General features: G+C 44.1%; 1 protein-coding gene across 16 annotated transcripts in view; it reads left to right on the forward strand.

Annotated features, from left to right (window-relative positions):
- Positions 1 to 8,179: 8,179 nt before the first annotated feature.
- Positions 8,180 to 20,061, forward strand: part of PARD3 (par-3 family cell polarity regulator) — a 518,486-nt gene continuing 506,604 nt past the window's right edge. For 9 of the 16 annotated variants that reach the window (XM_046679500.1, XM_046679511.1, XM_046679505.1 and 6 more), the window contains exon 1: positions 8,182 to 8,339. In XM_046679500.1, the coding sequence (XP_046535456.1) occupies positions 8,214 to 8,339 (126 nt within the window). In that variant the 5' untranslated portion in view covers positions 8,182 to 8,213. Of the gene's footprint in view, positions 8,340 to 20,061 lie in introns of all 16 variants that reach the window. The other 7 variants (XM_046679504.1, XM_046679509.1, XM_046679512.1 and 4 more) reach the window with 3 other exon arrangements.

Here is a 20,061-nt window from a genome sequence, read left to right on the forward strand (position 1 = left end):
CTTTCCCCGCCGGCCTCCAAGGGGGATGGAGCGGACACCCCTGCGGCCGGGAGCGGCTGCTCCTCAGATGTGGCTTTGCTCTCCAGTCTGCAGGACCCACCCATCGTGCGCCTGTCATTTAGTCTCGGTTCCTGTAGGCATGCTAGCCTGGGACTCTTGCATGAAGTATCGTAAACTTGACTTCCGAGAAGGCTGGACTAGCCCACCGCGCTGTGTGAAGTGGGAATGGATGGTCTGGTTCTTGTGGGCTCAGGGGATAGTTGTCGGTTAAGGGTGGCGGAGCCCTTAGATCTGGTACTGCCCCTTCGTTATTACCGATGGGGAAATGGCCAGAGCTGTGAGGTGCAGAGCTCACGCGGCTGGCTATGGGCAGCACAGGGCCTGGGCTTGATTCCCAGTCCACAGACACTCGTGGAAAGCTGCCCACCCCTGAGGGCTCTGAGACGCCCTGTGGCTGGAGAAGCCCCGCCTAGTCTGTGCTCAGGGAGGAGAGTGTAAAGACACAATGCTGGTCTTCCCTACGCAAAGAAGAGAGAAAAGCTTCTGTTTTAGGAAACCAGTAGCCCCTCAGTATGAAAATAGTTATGACTGAGAGCTTTAGGATAAAAGCTTTAGGAAGTTAGGCTGCATCTGGCTCAGAGGCGGTTGATTTTTGAGGGTTAAATTGAGGCAAAAATCCGTGAGGTGCTAATTGATTACCTATGTTGACCCTTAAAGCCGAGAAGAACTTGGACCAAATCTCAGTCGAGGGAAGTTTATGCTTAGATGCTGCATTTAGCTGTTCCATGGCTGAGAACAAAGGATTGTTTTTTTTTGACTGAGTGTACTCAAGCAGTAAAATCAGCCCGTAGGAAGCAACTAGCTGTAGGTGCACTAGAGAATTTGCCCATTCGCAAAGCGCCTTGTCACTCAGCTACAGTGCTGGCGCCAGGCGGTGGAGCTCCCGGGCTGGTTGCACACTATCATCACCTTGGTTTCTAGATCGTTGGTCTGGGTTGGGGCGGCGGCCAACGACCCAGGTGTCTGATAGAGTCAGGACTGAGAGCCGCTGGTGTGCACTCGTGCTCCCTTGTGAGGCGTCGAGACGCTGGATATTTGGCCCCTAGGAGGGTGCATTTGACAGTGTACAATACTAGTCTACGCAGTTAACGAAGCGGCTTTTTTGAAAATCCTGGCTAATAATAATGGTGACTAATACTTAGTAATGATGAAATACCTTGAGCCATTTTAACTCCTTTAAAGGTTTAGACGCATTTAATCCTTTTAACTACTCTGAGTTGGGTGCTCTTGTTGCGCACATTTCTCAGATGAGGAAACTGAGGCAGAGAGATGGTAAGTAATTTGTTCCAGCGAGGTCCAGGGCCTTCATTCCTAACTTGTGGGCTCTATTGCTTGTGCTCGATGAGCTAACGCTTCCTTCCTGTTTATGGTTAGCAGAAGCCATACAGCTTATGGAGCTGGTTTTAAACATGTTGGCATTTCTACTGCTTGGGCATTTGCTGCCTGGCACGTCTCTGTCCCCTGGATTGTGGGGCTCAGTAGACTGTTGCGTGCAGGAGTTCTCCTGGAAACCTCTGCTGCCATGGCAATGTGCCACAGCGAGGCTGGCTTAGCCCCAGAGCTCTTCCCCAGCCCTGCCTCCTACCCTTTGGTGCTTTGTTTTAAGGATCAATGATACAGCGTAGCAGTAAAGGAAAAAACAAAAATATCTCACGGTCTGGTCAGTTTTCTGATTTGTGGTAATTTAGCTAATATAAATATTTTCACTGTAGAATTTCCTGTGGTTCTATGTGCTGTGCTTACTGTGATGATAATCAAATTATTTTAAATATTTTATTGAGATGAAGAACAGAGCAATTATATATAATTTAATTTTTTACTAACAACTTTAGAAACTTACCAATGCATTTAGAAATACTTTATTAGCAAATGTAGAAATGTATGAGCTTTTGAAAAAAACTGGTCATGTAAGAGAACTGAAGTTAAATAAACAACAGTACCTTCTCCACCATTGCAAGAGAATGGATGCTCATAGAAGCATCTAAGAATGGGCTTGATTTGGAGGGCCTTTTTAAATGCACAGTGACAGCCATGATCACGATGCAGCTTTCAACTGCACTGTATTGAGTATTTTTTTCCCCTTAGAAAGTGTTTTGTATGGAAAAGTATTTTAAACAATATAGGATTAGTTTTGCAGCATCCTCAAATTGCCTGTTTATTTCCTCATGAACACATAAGCTTATTCTAGCTTCTGATTAAACTGTCCCTGTGCCAAATGTGAGTCTCAATTAAGAATGCCTTTTTGCCTTGATGGAAGGAAGAACTGTTTCCGTCTCCCGAGAGTAGGAGGCTCTGTGCTCGCAGAGTGCTCTCTGCTGGCAGCTTTGGGTTTCAGTAGTAGTCGCAGGCCCATCACCGTGTAAGTGCAGAAGTAGGAACTGGAGCTTGAGAGTCAAAGGAAGTCCCAGCCTGACTTCCAGCTGTGGGGGCGCGTCGCGTGTCCTGGAGCTGCCACAGCCCCTGAGGAGGGGCCTCGCTGGCTCCGCCCTGTGTCCCTGCAAAGTTGCCGAGCCCCACGGCCGTCAGTGCCTGTGCTGCATCACTGTGATCAATGCTCAAGTGTATTTCAAAACACAGTGTACCAGCATAATGTAAAATTGATGAGGTGGTTGGGTTTTTTCCCCAAGTAGGGAACTGGCTGTAAAAAATGGGAAGTTTAAAAGTTTTCTGACATAATAAAGCTGAGATTAATTGCTACGATCTGATTGATACCTAATACATTTTGGTTTAAAAAGAGTGTTTAAAAGTATTCTGAGCTGAAAGAAGCTTATCATCTTATCTGTGACAGACACTGACTTTAAAATTTGGGGAGTCAGGCACCATGTTCCTTTAAGGGGGAAAAGCCCCCCAGAAAGTCCTAACAGGCATAATGTCTTGGCTGAGTGTGTGTTTCAGCTGTCATTGATGACTTTTCCTCTTAAGGTTTTGTTGGATTCGTGGTAATTAAGGGCATCTTCCACCCCTTCAGCTCAGTATATGTGTTGGCAAGTGGGAGTATTGAATGGACACCCTGCTCTCAGCCGTGCTCTGTGAAGACAATTCTGTGTTTTGGAAGGGGGTTTTAAAAATGTGCTGTGATATCCCCAAGGCAGAGGCAAACGTGTTTGAGATTGAGGCCTTACACAGCGTTTGGAGCATGGGCAAGAAGACCTGTGTGGCGAGCGTGAGGCCCACTATGTCCTGACAGGAGGCGGGAGCGGGCCCCACAGGCGGCAGCCCCACGCTGAGCGTGGAGTACGAGTTAGTGTGCTTTGGTAACCTCGAGTCTGTGTACCCTGGGATTACGTAGCCAGGCCTGTTCTTCAGTCCTGACTGGTCACGATGCCTCCGTGGATGTTTCCTGTGATTGTAGTTTACGGTGACCCTGTGTGAAAGCATCAGGCCAGTTCACTGTTAAAACGTAGAGGAGGTAAATTATAATGTGTTTTGTGTGTAGGTGACGTCCAGGGGAAAGTGCAGGAGTGCAGGGCAGGATGGTGGGGGTGAAGTCTTACTTATTCCTGTTTAGAAAATAATAGAGCCAGTGCTTTCTAGTGTTAGAGTTTATATAATTGCAACTTAGTATATGCTTAATTGAAGGTATGGGTGTAACCCAAATATACATGCTTTTCCTATAACTCAGATTAGCAGTCACACCTAATGCTTTCTGTGTGTCTTCCGTAGATTCTGAATCAACCGACTGAGCAGATCTCTTCCTTTCTTCTGTAGTTTTGTCCTGGTCAGTGAAAGCCTGGACTCTGACAACTTTGGGAGATGCCTGTCCAGCAGTGTCTGTGACTGGAGATGTGGAGCCATGACGCCTTGCACCCCCCTGCTGACCCTGCGAGTAGCTGGGCTCCCTGGGCACTTAGCCTGTCGCCTCTGGGCACCTGGCACTCGCCCGGAGCTCTCCCCTCACAGACTCCTCTTCTCCGTCCAGCTCAGGGGTGTGGGGCTGCCCAGCAGCTGCGATGGGGCTGGAGGGAGTCAGGTACCTTCCTGGTCCTCACGCTGCTCTCCTGGCAGGTCCGGGGCAGCGCTTAAGCATTCCTGTGCGGTTAGCCTCCGGTATTTTTCTTCTTTTCACGTGGTTTGCTTTACACTCTATTCTTTCCACAATTGTTTGACTCTTTTCAAAGACAGCATGCAGATAGAGGAAAGAAATTCCTCACTGTGAAGATCAGAATTCTGTTATCTTTGGAATGCAATCTCCTCAGCTCTGGAATTGAGTTCTTTTGGTTGCCGTTGGTCTTTGTAAAGAGTGTGATACTTCTTAAGATTTATGTATAACCAAGTCAATTTTGCTTCAAGATTGTATTCCTTTAGGTAAACCTTTTCAAGGGCACTTTGAATGTTCGGTGCAGGTTTAGAATAATCACCTCTCAAGATAGTTATATTGCCTTTCTGGTATTATGCAGCACAAGGTTTTATCAAATGCCCTTTAGTTAGTCTGAAAAGTGTTTTCTTTTACTTCATAACGTTGTGGGTTCCCATTAAATGAGAGTGACAATCTTTAAAGACAAGTTATTTTAAATTATGATTTTGCTTTATTAAATAATATAGAACACCTTTATGACTTTAGTGGTATATACTTGTATATCTTTAAGTTTTATTTTAGGTGAGTTGAGAAGAATTCTTGACACGGTACAAAATGGCATAATTCCCAAGGCTATTTTTCTTTCAAAAGTAAGAAAGAAAAACGAGGGTCAGTAATCCACCTTATATTTATTTACCTGAGGAAGAAATTGTTTCCTAACACAACTTGCACCAAGAGCTGGAATTTTGTTGCCAATTTTGATGTTTGTGGGTACATACAAAATAGAGACAAGTTTTTGCAGGAATGTCAGATGATTATAATTTTGTCCTAATTGGTGACAGGCCCCTAGGGGACGAAACTGGGGGCTTTGCCTCAAAACATACTCCCTAGACCATTTGGGCTTTCCCTCTCGTTTGGCATCATTGATTTTCAGTAAGAAAGGCCTTTTACTATTATATTGCACGTAAGTGGATGTGCTAATTACATCGTATATGCTATGTTCATTACTCAGCTGTGATATGAAGGATGAAAGTCTTGAAGTTAAATTCTTTGTCCGCATCTCAAGTTGGCTTGACGTGTCCTAGTGTAGAAGATGAGGCAGGAGGGCTGTGGCGATGTGAGATGCTGAGCAGGTCTAACTGAGGAGGTGGGCGTTGCTCCTCTTGCACTCACGTGAACACGTCTGGCCTCAGCTGTCAGACGAGTTTTCTGTTTCCCCTGTCTAGTCTTGTTGACCTGCCGTGTATTTTAGTCTTTTGATAAACAGAGCTGCTGCAATACCTAAATATGAGGACATATTTAAGGAACTGTTAAACAAATTTGAGGAATGAGAGTTTTATCCAGAAAGGCTATAACTTAAAAAAAAGGAGGGATGAGGGGAGAATGTAGCTCCAGGATAATCACATAATCCTTAAATTTTAGAATTTTAAAAATGATTTGGGGTCTTTGAAATGCCTTTTTCTCTCCAAATCTCAAATCGTGGGTTCTCTTTTGCCGCTTCTGCTGGTGACATATTACCTTGTTTTAATAGTTGTTTAGAACAAATGTGACATTGAGATGACCTTCAGGTTAGGGTTAAGCCCAGTGATTTTCGCAGAGGTCTGAGTGTCTGTGGTGGCCCTGCCCCAGCAGGGATCTCACATGTGGCCGGCACAGCTCGGTGTATCACGGTCCTGGGGAATGCAAGTGAATACAGTAAGACAAGGGCTGCGGTGTGTGCCCTGTCCAGGCTTCATTCCCCGGTGTTCAGACACGCCATGTGTGTGTTGGCCCCCTCACCTCTGTCCTAAGATGTCCCCTGATGGAATGAAATAATTCCTTCATGAAGTGTTCTTTGTCCTCAGTGTTCTCTGAATTTTTATAATTCCTCTACCACTGGTTGGCATTTAATTTTGATAATTGGGTATTGTTAGTGAACTTTGCAGGTATCCATGGCTTTCCTCCCAGAATTGACTGACTTTAAAGTCTCAGAGAACGGGGGCCTTATCCTATTCCAAAATGCAATTACTTTCAGACTGAGTGTTAAATTCTTCATTGCCTGGGAGTATGTAACACGCTGTCCTGTTACCTCCAGTCGTTGTTAGTGTGTAATAAGTGTAGAAATGCTTTTATTCATTAGGAGCCTCCCTGTGGGTGTTCTTCCATGTCCTTGACTATTCCTGCCGGCAGGAATCTTCTGGTAGTCTGGGTGAGGCTGTGGCTTTTCTTCGTGCAGTGTGCTTTTCTCCTGTGTGTGGCAAAGAGATGGTTCTGACACCATCACCAGACTTGTTTGGAAAGCTGTTCCAGGTGGAGGGTATCTACAGAGCTTAGAACTCTGCTACTGTGAGGACACATGTGTATAAACATGTGTTTCACAGAGAATGTTGCAAGGAAGGTTAGGTAGTTTTAATTTCGCATTGAGTTGTCAAGCTCAAATTATGGTGGTCGTGGGAATGGTTGTCTTATTTCCACTTAGGAAAGGAAAGCTCCCTGGAGTGGGTGCAGCATCAAGGACTGGTTGGGCAGTGTACGCACCTCTGAGGTCATCCAGTCCCCGAATCGTTACACAGCAGGCCGTGGCTGCCCACAAAGAGGAAGTGACTTATGCAGTGTCAGGCCGCTTAGCCCATAGAGCCATTGAATTGCCCTTTTCTGTGGTTACTGATAGACAGGATGTGTGCCCACTAGATGCCTTTGTCATGAAGGCTCTGGTTTCTTGTTGCATTTACTGTATCTGTGCATCTTTAAAGCTTCACAAACTCGCTTTGCTCCTGTTTTGTCGTGCCCCCACACCCGTCTGATAAGTTTATAGTTACAAGTTTTATTGCTGTTTGAGGTAGCCCATTTCACACTTTAATTACTAGTTGTGTAATTATGTTTTGCATGAGTTCCCATAGAGCTAATTTGTTTCTTTGCTTCTGCACATGATTTTTATCAGAAACTTTACTTTTAAGTATGCTACAGAATAGTAGTAGGAGAGACTGGTTGTATTTGTATGTGTTGGCTTTTCTTAGTGCTTAGATTGTGCTGCTTAATGATTTTTTTCTGAGATACCATGGACCATAATTTCTTAGAGGGAATAAATTGAAGGCACAAGTCCCTTGTAAGGGAAAACTTGATAGGGACAGAGAATTAACCATATATTTAAGAATTAAGAAATCGTATGGCATTAACATATATAATCTCCTTTATATATCTTTCGTAAGGTATCTTGGAGGCTTTATTTTAAAATTTCCCCCAGTTTGAATGTATTTGAAATTGGACAGATGGGCCCAGAGAGAGTCTGGAGTCACATTAGGGATTTTCAGGAAAAATCTAAGTGCCAAACAAATAGGTTAGTAAAGGAATACAAATTGATCTTCGGCTTGAGATAACCAATGACATAGACCAGTGGATGTTTGGGGTGTAGGGCCTGTACCCATGGTTTTGTGTGTTAGACACGAGATTTGGGGAGGGTAGGGACCATTTATAGCTGTAACCCTTGTATCTAGTTCAGTGCCTGCCAGGTCATAGGCACTCCATTAAATATTTGAATCAATGAAGAATGTCCACAGACTCATTAGGGTGGTAAATTGTAGAATATGGATATCTTCAAGACGTTATTAAGTGCTGTGGAGAAATAGGGCAAAAGATAAAGTGGGATTGAAGACTGATGTTATGAAGAGCTCGACGCTACCCGGGAATTTAGATTTGGGTAGGATTTCCAAAGTGAAGAGATGACGCTGGCTTTCTGGGAGGGTACACACAAGTGGTAACAAGTTCGAGCGACAAGGGGATCCCATGGGCTGACTAGCTCTTATCTTGGGGTCTGTGAACGTGCATGTATATGCCCTTTACCTCCCTGTCTGTGTTGCTCCCTTCCCTGCTGAAAGTCTTTCCTAAAAACTGGTGCATGTTCCTTGCCTGCAGAGATGGCTGTGGTGCTAGGACTCAGGAGCGCTGTCTGGTCTTTGGCAAACCTTTTGAAGATACCATCATAGATCCTCCCTTGGCTGATGGTAGGAGTGTCTGGGAGGAGAAGGGAGCCCCACCTCTGGCGTCCGCAGTCGTGAGGAGACCTTGGGAACTGGCCCCTCCACCCTCCCGAGTGGCTGTGGTCTGAGCCACACTTGAAGCACAGCTGTCTGGTGTCCACTGCCTTGGGGCCGCACTTGTGATGTTGTGGTGCTGTGGAACTCTGAGCCGGACCCCCCGCAGTGCAGAGTGTTCTGGATTTGAGTGTAGGGGCCAGGGGGTCCAGCTGGGGAAGTGTGTGCCCAGGCTTCCCAGGAGGAAATCCGAGGTAGGTGCGAGCTCTCTGTCAGAATCCACTCTTTCCTCACGGGCTCCCCGCCTGTGTTGGGTTAGGCGTAGTCCTTCTGAGCCAGTTGTGTTTAGTATTGCCAGGTCTAGGGAGTTAATCATGTGTTTTTAAGCAATTGCAGATAATTTCTTGAAGAAAAACTGGGAGGTGATTTTGGATTAAGTGATATGAGGGGGAGTGGAGAGCAGCTGTGGGGTCAAGTGTCTGTTGGTTTGTTCCAGAATTCTGAGCTTTTTAGAGCTTATCATATTTCCGTGAGGTTTTCTTTCCAGGTCAGAGAAACTCCTTTCGGTCTGAGCCAGCCTCTCTTGTTTGCTAGTTGGAGAGTGAATATGAAGGGTTGGTGCTTCTTTGGTTGGGCTGGATAAGTAACCTCAGGAGTCTCTTAGGTGCTTATTTCTTTCGTAAATACTAGGAAAACATTCAACATTTTAGTCAGCTTTAAGAGATCTCACACAAGAGTAGTTACTGTCTGGACATCACGTGAGCTGCGGGCTGCCGAGGCCCCAGGTGGCCCGCCACCCTGAGTCGTCTGAGTTCCTACTTTAACCTTCACCGATTGTTTTTCCTACAGCTTTGAATCCAGCACTGCCCGGTGCATGACTGGAATGAAACGCTTCTTAAATCTGTATTTCTTTGATGGGTACCATGGAATAAAGCATTACTTCCTCATACTGAAGTTAGGTATTATATGGGTTAATACTGGTGGCGGAAGTTAATATTGATGGGTGATATATTTTCATTATTCTTTTTTTGCATTCTAAGCAAAAAAAATTAAATTAAAAAAAGGACTTTATCTTGATCAATTTTTCTCTTCCAAATTTGTCCCCTTGACAGACATGTTTGATCCCCCTGCAAGAGGCAATGTGTCAAAAAACGGCATAGCACGAGTTTAGAAGCCGGAGTGATATCTGAGCTGAAAGTCTCTTTCCTCTTCAACGTTAATTACACGTGTGATGATCTCAGACAGGTTAAATTTCCTGTTCCTTAGTCCTCTCAGCGACAGATGGAGCTGAAAACATTCACCTTTTGTTATTTTCATTTATTTTTTTACACATTATTTCTACAACATGGTGCTTTGTTCTTTGTTCTATGCTAAAAAAAAGCAAAAGGTGATCATTGTGAAAACAGTCACGTGTAGATGTGAGTGGCTGGCAGTTGGTGCCCACCGCTGGTCCTTTGTGGAGTAAGAGTGAAGGAGTGGGATGGATCAGGAGGAGAGCACAGTGCCAGGTGTCTGCTTTCACGGTGCTCGTGGTGGCAGAGCTTGTAAGTAGAGACTTTGAGCTCTGGAGCAGAATATCTTGTAGGTCCATATTGTCTTTTAGGGACCGAGGCCTGATATATTGCATATATTTTCCCTTCCTTTAGTTTGCTGTCTACTGGCTCCTCAAGTCACAGTACCACCCACCCCCACCCCCTTGCATGTTCTTGCCTTCACCAGGGCAAGAGTGGGGAGGCTCGGGCGGCCAGTGAGCTTTTGTCCTGCCCTCCTTTTCCTGGGTTATAGGCAGGTCTGTCTAGGCTTAAACTCGCTTCTGCCTGGCATTCTAGGCCAGCGATGCTGGGGACTCACGTCTGGGGGTGAGAATGAAGGTGTCTGTACTGGAATTTGGGTTCCTTTTCATTGCAAGGCAACGGTATCTGATGTCTTCGTTGCCCACCTCTAAGACCTTGTCTGGAATGTCAGCTAGAATAATCACACAGTGGTCCCCACACCAGCTCTGGGAGTCAGAGGATAAAGGGTGGATGAGCGGCGTTGATCCTGACACGGCCCAGCACGTCCGCGGCATTTCTTTTGGCGGTTTGGAGAGTACAAGTCTGTGTTTGTTGATTATAGTCTCTGAGAAACTCTTGCTTAATTTTTTTCTTTTATCCAATAGGGTGGTTATTTTCATTTATTTTTTTTACACATTATTTCTACAACATGGTGCTTTGTTCTTTGTTCTATGCTAAAAAAAGGAAAAGATGGTCCCTGCCTTTGGGGATAACAAAACAGCACACGTATACAAGGAAATAGGCTATTAAGTGATAAATATGTGTTCTAGCTAAATACTTTGGGATTGAAGTACATTTTACAAAGGAAGTGGTTTTTGATCTAGGTTTGGAAAGGTATATACAATCTGGTTAGTTGGAGCTGTAGGGAGGAATGTGTTCCAGATGTGTGGAAGAGAAGGAACGAAAACATTGGGATTAATTAATTCATCGAACCCATATCTATTGAGTGTCTCTTCTGTCTCAGGCCCAATTCTGGGTCCTTGGGGTTTATCAGTGAATAGAACGGTTGACGACCCAGATACGGTAAGGCAACGCTGAGGCCTGCCTGGAGGACCGAAGGACTGTGATGGGAGCCATGGAAAGCCAGGGAAGGCACCCTTAGGAAGAGGGTTGTGTGCTTCACCAAGGATGTTGGATGTTGACCTTTAGAATGTAGTGAGTCACTGAAAATGACTCATGTCACAGGATGGTGACATGATGAAATGGTATTTTGTGAAGATAGGTACGGTAGCAAGATGCAGGACAGGATTTAGAAATAGGAGTCTAGAGGCAGTGAGATGAGTAGAAGGTACTTACATTATTGAGAACAGAGGTGAAGGGAAGGAGAAGGAAGAAATGAATTCACTAGTTATTTAAGGTGATAAAATTTAAAAATCATACATATGTGTTTGTTATGGAAAATCAGAAAATATAGACAAGGACTGTCATTGTGTCTAACAGTTCTTGCCTCTTGTCTAAGCCTATAGGTAGCAGTGTCTTCAGCTAAAGATGAGGTGGTACCTTATGTAGTATTCTGTGCACATCCTTTAAATTGCAGTGTAGTGCTTCCCTGATTGGATGTCTCAACCACTTGCTTGTGTTGGATGTTTCCTGTTCTGTATTATTGTTTATTAAAACATCTGATTTAGTATATACATCTTGACCTTGTATGTGCACATTTTAAATTCCTGGGTCAATGTGTATGTTCAGTTTAAGCATTTTGATTCATGGGACCAAATTCCACCTCCCCACACGTGGCCCCCGCCCATCAAAATGTGTGTGACAAGAACTCAGGAGCAGCATCTGAGAATGCTGGCTTCGCGTACTCTCATGAACCTGGGGTCACTAGACTTGTTTAAATTAATCTGTTTTCCCAATTTGCTATGAAAAACTCCAACAGTGGTTGAGAGAGTCCTGCAAACTACAGCTGTGTCAGTTGACCTGTGGTTGGATTTGGTGGGTGGGAGGTAGGTAGGAGAGGGGAGGCCCATGATGACATAGCCCTGAAGTAGGTCCCTGCTTCGTCTCTGCTGTGGGCTGTGTCTCTGCCAGTGCTGTCTCTCTCCACATTCCAGCTCCTGCCCTGAAGGCCTCCGTGGGTGCAGCTGCTGCCACAGCACTCCTGCCCTGGGCTCTGGGGCTGCCTCTCTCTCTATTCCTCAGCAGGGGCGGGGGCGTGGCTTCCTGCTACTGCTCATCTGTGGGTTGTCCCTGCCCCGCCTCTATCCTGGTCTGGAGTAGCAACCCTTACATCTTTGTAACCAATTCTCTACGTTAATTTCCCTCTGTTTAAAATACTTGGGATGATCTGTATTTTCCCGGTTGCGCTCTGAATGGTAGATATTCATTCACATATATATAATATGGTATTTTAAAGTAAGTAGGAGGGCTGACCCGATGGCACCGCCGTTAAGTTCGCACGTTCCGCTTCTCGGCGGCCTGGGGCTCACCGTTTTGGATTCCAGAGTGTGGACATGGCACCGCTTGGCACGTCTTGCTGTGGTAGGCATCCCATGTATAAAGTAGAGGAAGATGGGCACGGATGTTAGCTCAGGGCTAGTCTTCCTCAGCAAAAAAGAGGAGGACTGGCAGTAGTTAGCTCAGGGCTAGTCTTCCTCAAAAAAAAAAAACAAAGTAGGAGACAGCCTGACACTGTCTAAACACTTCAGTGCACACTGCCTAAGAATAAGGATGCTCCCTGACATAGCCACAAAACTGTCATCATACCTGGGAAACTAAGAATAATTCTCTAGTGCCGTCTAACATCAAGTCCATATTTAATCTTCCCTGGACTGTTGCCAAGATGTCTTTTACAGTGATTTTTAATTTTAATTTTTAAATTTTTTTTACCTCAACAAGGATTCAATCAAGACTTGAAGTTTGAATTTGGTATGCCTCCTTAGTCTCTTTGATCTAGAAGAGTCTTCTGTTGTTGGATTTTTAAAAAATGACAGTCTTTTAACATTTTTCTCTTGAAAAATTTCTAAAATCACAGAATAGTAAATTGAACCCTTTATTTAGATTCACCAATTTTTAACATTTCGCTGCATTTGCTTTCTTCCTGTCTCTGTATACACATAAGTAGTAATACTAATTTCTTTTTTTGTGCTGAGCCATTTGAGATTAAACTACAGATACTATGACACATCTTAACCAGAAGTATTTCTGCATTCATCCTCTAAAAACAAGATTTTTTTTTAATATAACCTCTGTCCAATGATCACATTCAAGAAATTTCTCAGTTATACAATTCTGTCACCTAATACGACAGATTGCTTCACTTGTCCTGGTGCTGTCCTTTCCACATTTTTTCTCTCCAGATGGGGATCCACTCTAGGATCAAACCTTGCACTTACGTATCAAACGACATGGACTTTTTAAAAAAGAGATCAATACAGTTGTGTTGTTCAAAGTGTCACCTTCCACATTTGTCTGATTGCTTCCATGTGGGGTCATTCAACTTGGTTCTCTATTCCTTGTGTTCATGCTAAAGAAGTAGTTGAGTTTATGACTTGATTAGTGTACATCACAGGAGGATGGCACTGCCAGTAGGAATGAAGACAGGAAGTTTGTCTTCAAACTTCAAACTCAAGAAGTTTGTCTTTGGGGAAGATAAGGCATATAAGCTTAATAAATTGGAATCAAAATAGGACTTGATGAAAACATTGTCCTATCATCAGTTATTCCCACATGGATGTCCTTTCTTGGCAAGCTTTTAAAGCAAGCTCCTTGGGGGCTTGGCCAGCTCCCAGTGGGATGTGCAGTGACAGGCGGGTGTTTGAGCCTGCAGTGTTGCGAGGGCTCTGGTCTAGAGATGTGGGTTTTGCAACCCTCTGCACAGAGTTTAGATTTGAAACAGCTCTGAGAAAGAGACTGTAACTGACAGTCAACACTGAAATTTACCTATATGGTTATCTCAGGAGATAAATATATGTGTGTGTGTTCATGGTAACCATTTTTAAGATGTAGTAACTAGCATGTGTTTGATTTAAGGTGTGTGGGTGAAAGCATTAAGCTCATGAATTGAGGAGCTCAGACATAATACATAATAATACGTGGAAGAAATGCAAAGTATTTCAGCATCCTCCCTTGCCCATTCTAAATCACAGGCTTTGAGTTCTTGAGCTTCGGTGATCCTTGAGCCTCAGGATCACGCGGACGGCTTGTTGAAACACAAGCTGCTGGGCCTGCCTTCAGAGGTTTGGATTCAGCAGGACCAGAGTGGAGCCCGGGCGTTAGAATTTCTGACTGATTCTCAGGTGATGCTGATGCTGGGGTGAAATCACACTTTGAAAACCACTGCTTTAAATCATGGGTAAGATTAGAGCATGTAAGATTTAGGCGAGTGGTTTTTCAAACGATGCTTTTTAACAGTCAAAACCTTTTTATTAAAAAAATATTTTATGTACCTCCCTATCTTGCAAACTGTAGAGAGACTGGGAGGAGGGGCTGTAGTGAGAAGAGGACCATCCGTGTGGGTTTGAGAAAGGGCTGGGAAATGACTCAGCAGACCCAGGGTGGAGACCTGGCTGACCACATTTGTTAGTTGTGACTGCTTGTCAGCAGTTAGTGCTCTCTGAGTCTGTTTTCTCGTCTGAAAATAGGGATTATAAACCCTCCCACCACATTAGATAATGCACGTGACCGCATTTCTAAAATTGTAAAACCCAAAGCAGATATAACTGGTGGTGACTATAGTTCCCATTCTTGCTTTGGCTCTGTCCCAAGCCAGCTGTGTGATAACGTGACCTCTCTGTGGTCACAAAAGTGACGTCAGAGGTAGAGGGCAGTAATGGGCCAGTAGGCTCACGTGTGACCCTGTGAGAGATTATGTGCTAGTTCTGATTAAACCAAATGCAGAAACTTATTTCCTTGAGGTTGGACTTCACCTTTGGTTTCATGCTGGCTTTTTCTTTTTCAATTGACGTGTTACGTGAAGCCGTCCACTCTTTCAGGGAGGCGGCGGGTTTGTCGTTTGCTCTGTGCTATGTTGTGATGGTGAGGTGGTGGTGTGGCTGTCGGGTGTGGCCAGGGATGGAAAAGTGGGGGGCAGAGGAGTTCACTTACCATTAAATATTAGTCAGTCCCCCATGGTGATAGAGGTGGCTATTTTATTTTGAACATCAGCTATGATTTCTGACATCTATGTTTTCTGCCTTTATTGAGAGGGCAACACAAAAAATCTGTTTAATGTTCAATAGTGTTACTGCAACAAGATTGGAAATGGGTCCTATGGTTTTAATTTAGACTAAAAGATAGGCAATTTTGAAATGGAACTGATTAAAGAGGGTAAAGTCAAAATTGCACGTATTGCCTCTTTCTTGAAAAACTAGTGATTCATTTTTTTAAAAAAGAACTTTAGAACATATTTTAAAAATGTTTTAAGTAAATTGGAGAGCTATTTCCCAAGAGAATCTAGACTGAGGCATAATTTCTGTTAATTCTGCGCTTCTATTGACTTTAAAAATGAAATGTTTCCCATTGGTTATGTGATTTACAGTGACCTCATTTGTCTTGGCAACATAATTATCCTTGGCTAATAGGATTGACGGATGCTAGACTTTAAGCTCTGTGCCATGCCTATTATTTTCAGGAACTTTTCAAACTGTTTCTCGTCTTTTTGTTTCTTAGCATCATGTGTGTGCGTAGTGAGGTAATACAATAAGGATGCTATGAACAAGGGCAGCAGCTGCTCCTGGAGAGGTTACCTTGCCAGCTCTTGAGCCCAATTCTTTTGATATTTACCTCCATATTTCTGAGTAAATTACTTATATTATTTCTTATTATGTTTTGTTTTGTTTGTCGTCATTTTTTGACCTAACATGGAAGATTTGATCCTATATCGCTGCCCCGTGTGTACTTTGCCCCCACTCTCTCACAGCCACTGCTTGAGTTTCTCTCTCTGTCATACACCACACACTTTTTAGACCTCTGTCCCCCAAAAGTAGTTATAATTTTGTTTAAATATTCCATGTTCACATTATTTTCATTATTAAAAGCTGCTCACAGCAGAACCACGTATGAAAGATACCTGGATTACTTTTTCTTTCCTTCACAACTTTTGTGTTTTCTGTGGAATGAATGACGATTTTTCCTTTGGTTGATCTTCTGCGAATTGACAGCCTGCTCCACCCCAGCTCTGCTGGTTGTTACAGTAGCATCTTGGTGTGATCTTCTGCGAATTGACAGCCTGCTCCACCCCAGCTCTGCCAGTTGTTACAGTAGCACTTGGTGTGATCTTCTGCGAATTGACAGCCTGTTCCACCCCAGCTCTGCCAGCTGTTACAGTAGCATCTTGGTGTGTTTAGTTATGTTGGATACTATTTCTGCTGCTTCTTGAAGGCATCTCATTTGGAGCTTCTGGCCTGTTCCAGTCTGGACTGGTCACCTTCCTTCCACAGCTGGAGCAGAGCTGACATCCTGGGATCAACCTTACCATCATCCTGAGAGTTCTCTTCTGTGTAATGTCCCCTATTTTTCATGCCGTCCTCATTCATGGTTTATTTCCTTGTCTTGTTGGAACACACTTTCCAGCACTTCCTTGAGAAAGCTGCAGAGAGGGTAATTTTTTGGAGACATTGCAGTTCTAAAAAGATCTTTTTTCTACCTACACATTTTCCTGATAGTTGGGTGAGGTATAGAATTTTAAGTTGGGGACCATTTCTCTTAGGAATTTTGAAGTCAGTTTTCTGTTATCTGGATTCCAGTGTTGCTCTTGAGAATTCAAACCCCTTCTGATTCCTTATCCCTTCCTTGTGGTAACTTGTGTTCTGCTTTCTGGAAGTTCTTTTTTTCAATCTTCTGTTTGTCTTCTGTGGTCTGATGTGCCTTAGTGTGTGTCTGTTTTCATAATTTTGTTGGGTTCTCTATGGCCCGTTTCAATGTGGAAACACATATCATTCTGGGGAATTAAGTTGAAATAGTTTGTCAGTTTTCCCAGTTCTCTTTTCCCAGAACTCATATTATTCAGCTACTTGACTGGTCTTCTATTTTATTACTCTTTCTCTTTTATCTTCCATCGTTGTCTTTTTTCTTTAACTTCTGGGAGATTTCTTCAGCTTCTCTATTGGGTTTTCACTTTTACTATTTTTACCTTCTAAGAGCTCTTTGTTTGTTTTCCCCCTTCCTCTTTCCCTCCCTTCTCATCTTCCTCTGCCACCTGGATGTACCATCATCTCTGAACTCTCTCTGGGTATCAGTGATGGATTTTTGACAGCATCTTCTTTTTATACAGCCTCTGTTTCTCTCAAGTTGTGTTTTCTGTTTGCTTTGGTCGGAGTTTGTGGTTTAGTTATTGGCTCTGATTCGAGGGATGCTAACAGTAACAGAGAGCGCAGGGTGCAGGCAAGGGCTCAAAACTATGAGCTGCACGAAAGGCTCGCCTGTAGACCAGATTCCTCTGGCCTTTTCTCCTTAGGTGGTCAAGCCCAGGGAAAGGTCTCTAGCCTCTTGCCTGGGTGGCAGAAGCCCAGCTGCCAGCACTCTGGGAGCAAGTGGAAGCAGAGAGCTGGATTTCTCAGCATGCGGTACCTAAATGCTCGTTTATCTCCCCCCATTTTAAGAACCTCTGCAGTTGCTCTGCCTCGATTCCCCAGTTCAGACTCCTGTCTTACCCTCTCTGGAGAGGAAGCTGCCAGAGAACCACTGGGGCACGTGTGTGCTGTGTGGAGTCAGGAGGGAAAGTGGGCCATGACTTCTGAGTAAACAGACGTTCAGCCAATCCTGCTATTTTTCCTCCCAACTTCATTCCTCTGTTCCGAAGTACTGGGTTCCCTCTAATTCCAGAGGCTCATAAGCTCTCCAGAGGAAGCCCTGCTGCTTCCTGGTTTCCCCACAGTCAGCTTGGGGTTCACCTCTCAGTTCTGCTACATGTGTTACCATCAGTCCATCTGCTTCCCAGCTTCTGGAAATCATGTTGCTCTCGGTTCTCACTGTTCTCTTTGTCTTTGTGGGAATATAGCTTGAAAAAAAAAGCATTTATTCTAGTTTCAGTGGGCTTTCAGGAGGGAGGCAGAATAAACGTGTGTCTGTTTGATCTGAGTTTACCCTTCTGTTTTTGTCCTCCAGCCACTTTCGTGTTCACAGTTTTCTGAATAAACTCTGCCGCTCCGCCGTGCCTGTTCATGCCCTTCCTTCTGCTCCAAACATTCTCCAAGGCCTGCCTTCCTCCAGTTTACGCAGTCTCCTTGTCATGAACCTTTCCTGAATCTTTCCAAGTGAAAGTAATCTTTTCCTCCTCTGAGCTCATAAAGCAGTTTTATGTCTATTTTTCTTATGACACATGGTCCACCTCTTTTTAACAATGTGTTTATGAATTCTCTGATAAATTTTAATTTCTCACAGTGGGCAGTGATTGTTGCTTTGCCCTCATTCAGTGCTTTGCATATAGTAAATACTCAACGTTTTGATTGACATGGATTTTCAGTTCTCTTTTTCTAGTCTTATGTTTACACGTATATTCTCATTTGAAAATTTGACGGAATAGAGACCATTGCTGTAGCCCTGGGTGCAAGCGCAGGGCACTGTTTCTCATTGCAGATACTTTTCTTGAAACTTGCGTGGGCATAAAATATGCATGGGCTGTGTATTACAGAGGTCACAACTCACAAAAGCTCATTATCTTGTTGCATAATGTTGTGGTGCTCTTTAGGGGGTATGAGAGGTCTCTTGAAGGTGGGCTAGGAGTCCGTCTTTCATTAGGACTTTACTGTTTCTCTTACTGCATCCTGGAATAGAGTGGGCATCAGCCTTCCTTGCAACCGGCATCTTATCAAATTGCCTGTGCCGTCATTCTCCGCTGGTCTTAGAAATGTTCCCTCCACCTCTTTTCCTTCAGCATCAGGCCAGGTCCCACCTCTGTTCTTAGTCTGGGTGAGAAGCAGTGCTTTCTCGCGTGGGTTTGTCTCCAGATCTCTTCTCTGGCGGGGAGCCATCCTTGGGAGCCTCGGCTGGCCGGGACATGGGCTTCCAGTAGCCCTGTCTGCAGCCACTTGATGGATGAACTTACTTTCTTGCCTCACGTGTGATGGATTTTTGGTTGTCATAACATCAGATTATTGTTAGTGTTCAAATCTTTGGTTATTTTAAATGTACACATCCTAAGTGAGAAACACCCTTTTATTTTTTTTTATTGAGTGTTGTGTGTCACGTTTGCTTTTTAACCCAATGACTGGTATACTTATTGTGGAATTAGTGTTTATTGGCATTTTAAAAAGCGGCTTATCACAACTTTTTGTTCATTTATATTTCTAAGTTTCTATAGCCAGGACGGCCATGATTTCCACTATTATTATTTCAGACTTTCTAGTGTAAACTACCACAAAGTGGAGTCAACAAATATGTTCTAACTTTTTTTAGAAAACAGATTTCCCTGACGGGTTCTTGACCATTCCCTTGAGAACGCAGCAAGTCCTCTGTTTATTGAGAGACACTTGTGTTGATAAAAGCTGCCAGTTAAAATCTCCTGAGAGACTACTATTCTCAGGAGTTGTACTTCTCAGTGGCAAAAATATCCTGCCTGGTTTTTACACTCTTGTGGGAGGAGGTCGTTTTCATGTGCCCAGCTCAGGTCGGATTTGTTCAGTGCAGCGTGCTCCGCTGGGGTTAGTGGTGATTGCCTTCTCTGCTCCTTCTCTCCAAATACTCGTTTCCATTCAGCTTGTATGATGGCATGGCATTTCATAATCGCCAGCCTGATAATTGCTCCGATGTGGTGTTGTCATGGCTACTTGGCAAAGCTGACCGTTGAATCAGGACCCCTTTGAAGCAAGAGTCAACAACTGAATCTCAGAATCGGACAAGCCTTGATCCGATGGTTGAACAAGTATAAGCCAAATTTATAGAGTATTTCAGGGAGGGGGGAGTGCTCAGCGGTATCAAATTCTGCTGATAGACCAAGGAAGATGAGTCTTGAGAACGGACCATTACATTAAGCAACATGGAGGCTGTTGGGACCTTGATGGACATTTTTGGAGTGTCATGGGGGAAGAAGCCTGACGGAATGAAGTTATGGGAGAAGAATCTGAAACAACAAATCTTTAAAAAATTTTGCTGTAAAGAGAATCAGAGAATTGGTGTAGTAACCAGAGGGTAAAGTAGGGTCAACAGAAAGTTTTGTACTATTATTTTAGTGTGTGTAAAAATAAAATATTAACAGCTTTTAAAGGCTCAAAGTTGACATCTGGGTCCTATTTTCCATACTATTGTGGTTTTCAGGAACATTAACAGTGAGGCTGGAGATAGAGCTTTAACCTGTCTTGGGGGTGTTCTGGTCAGGAGAAGCTTGCAGAAGACAGTGGTGGAGGAGCTTGATGGGAAGGGTGAGCCTGGAGGGTAAGGTGGGCTCCAGGCCTGGGGGGCACTGGGCATGGTGGGGAGGGAGCACAGTTACGCAGGGCTTAGTACAGGCTGTGAAAGGGGAAGTGGCGGGAGAAAGGCTGGAACA

Source organism: Equus quagga, chromosome 12 (genome assembly GCF_021613505.1).
Source record: "Equus quagga isolate Etosha38 chromosome 12, UCLA_HA_Equagga_1.0, whole genome shotgun sequence".
Classification (NCBI taxonomy): Eukaryota; Metazoa; Chordata; class Mammalia; order Perissodactyla; family Equidae; genus Equus; species Equus quagga.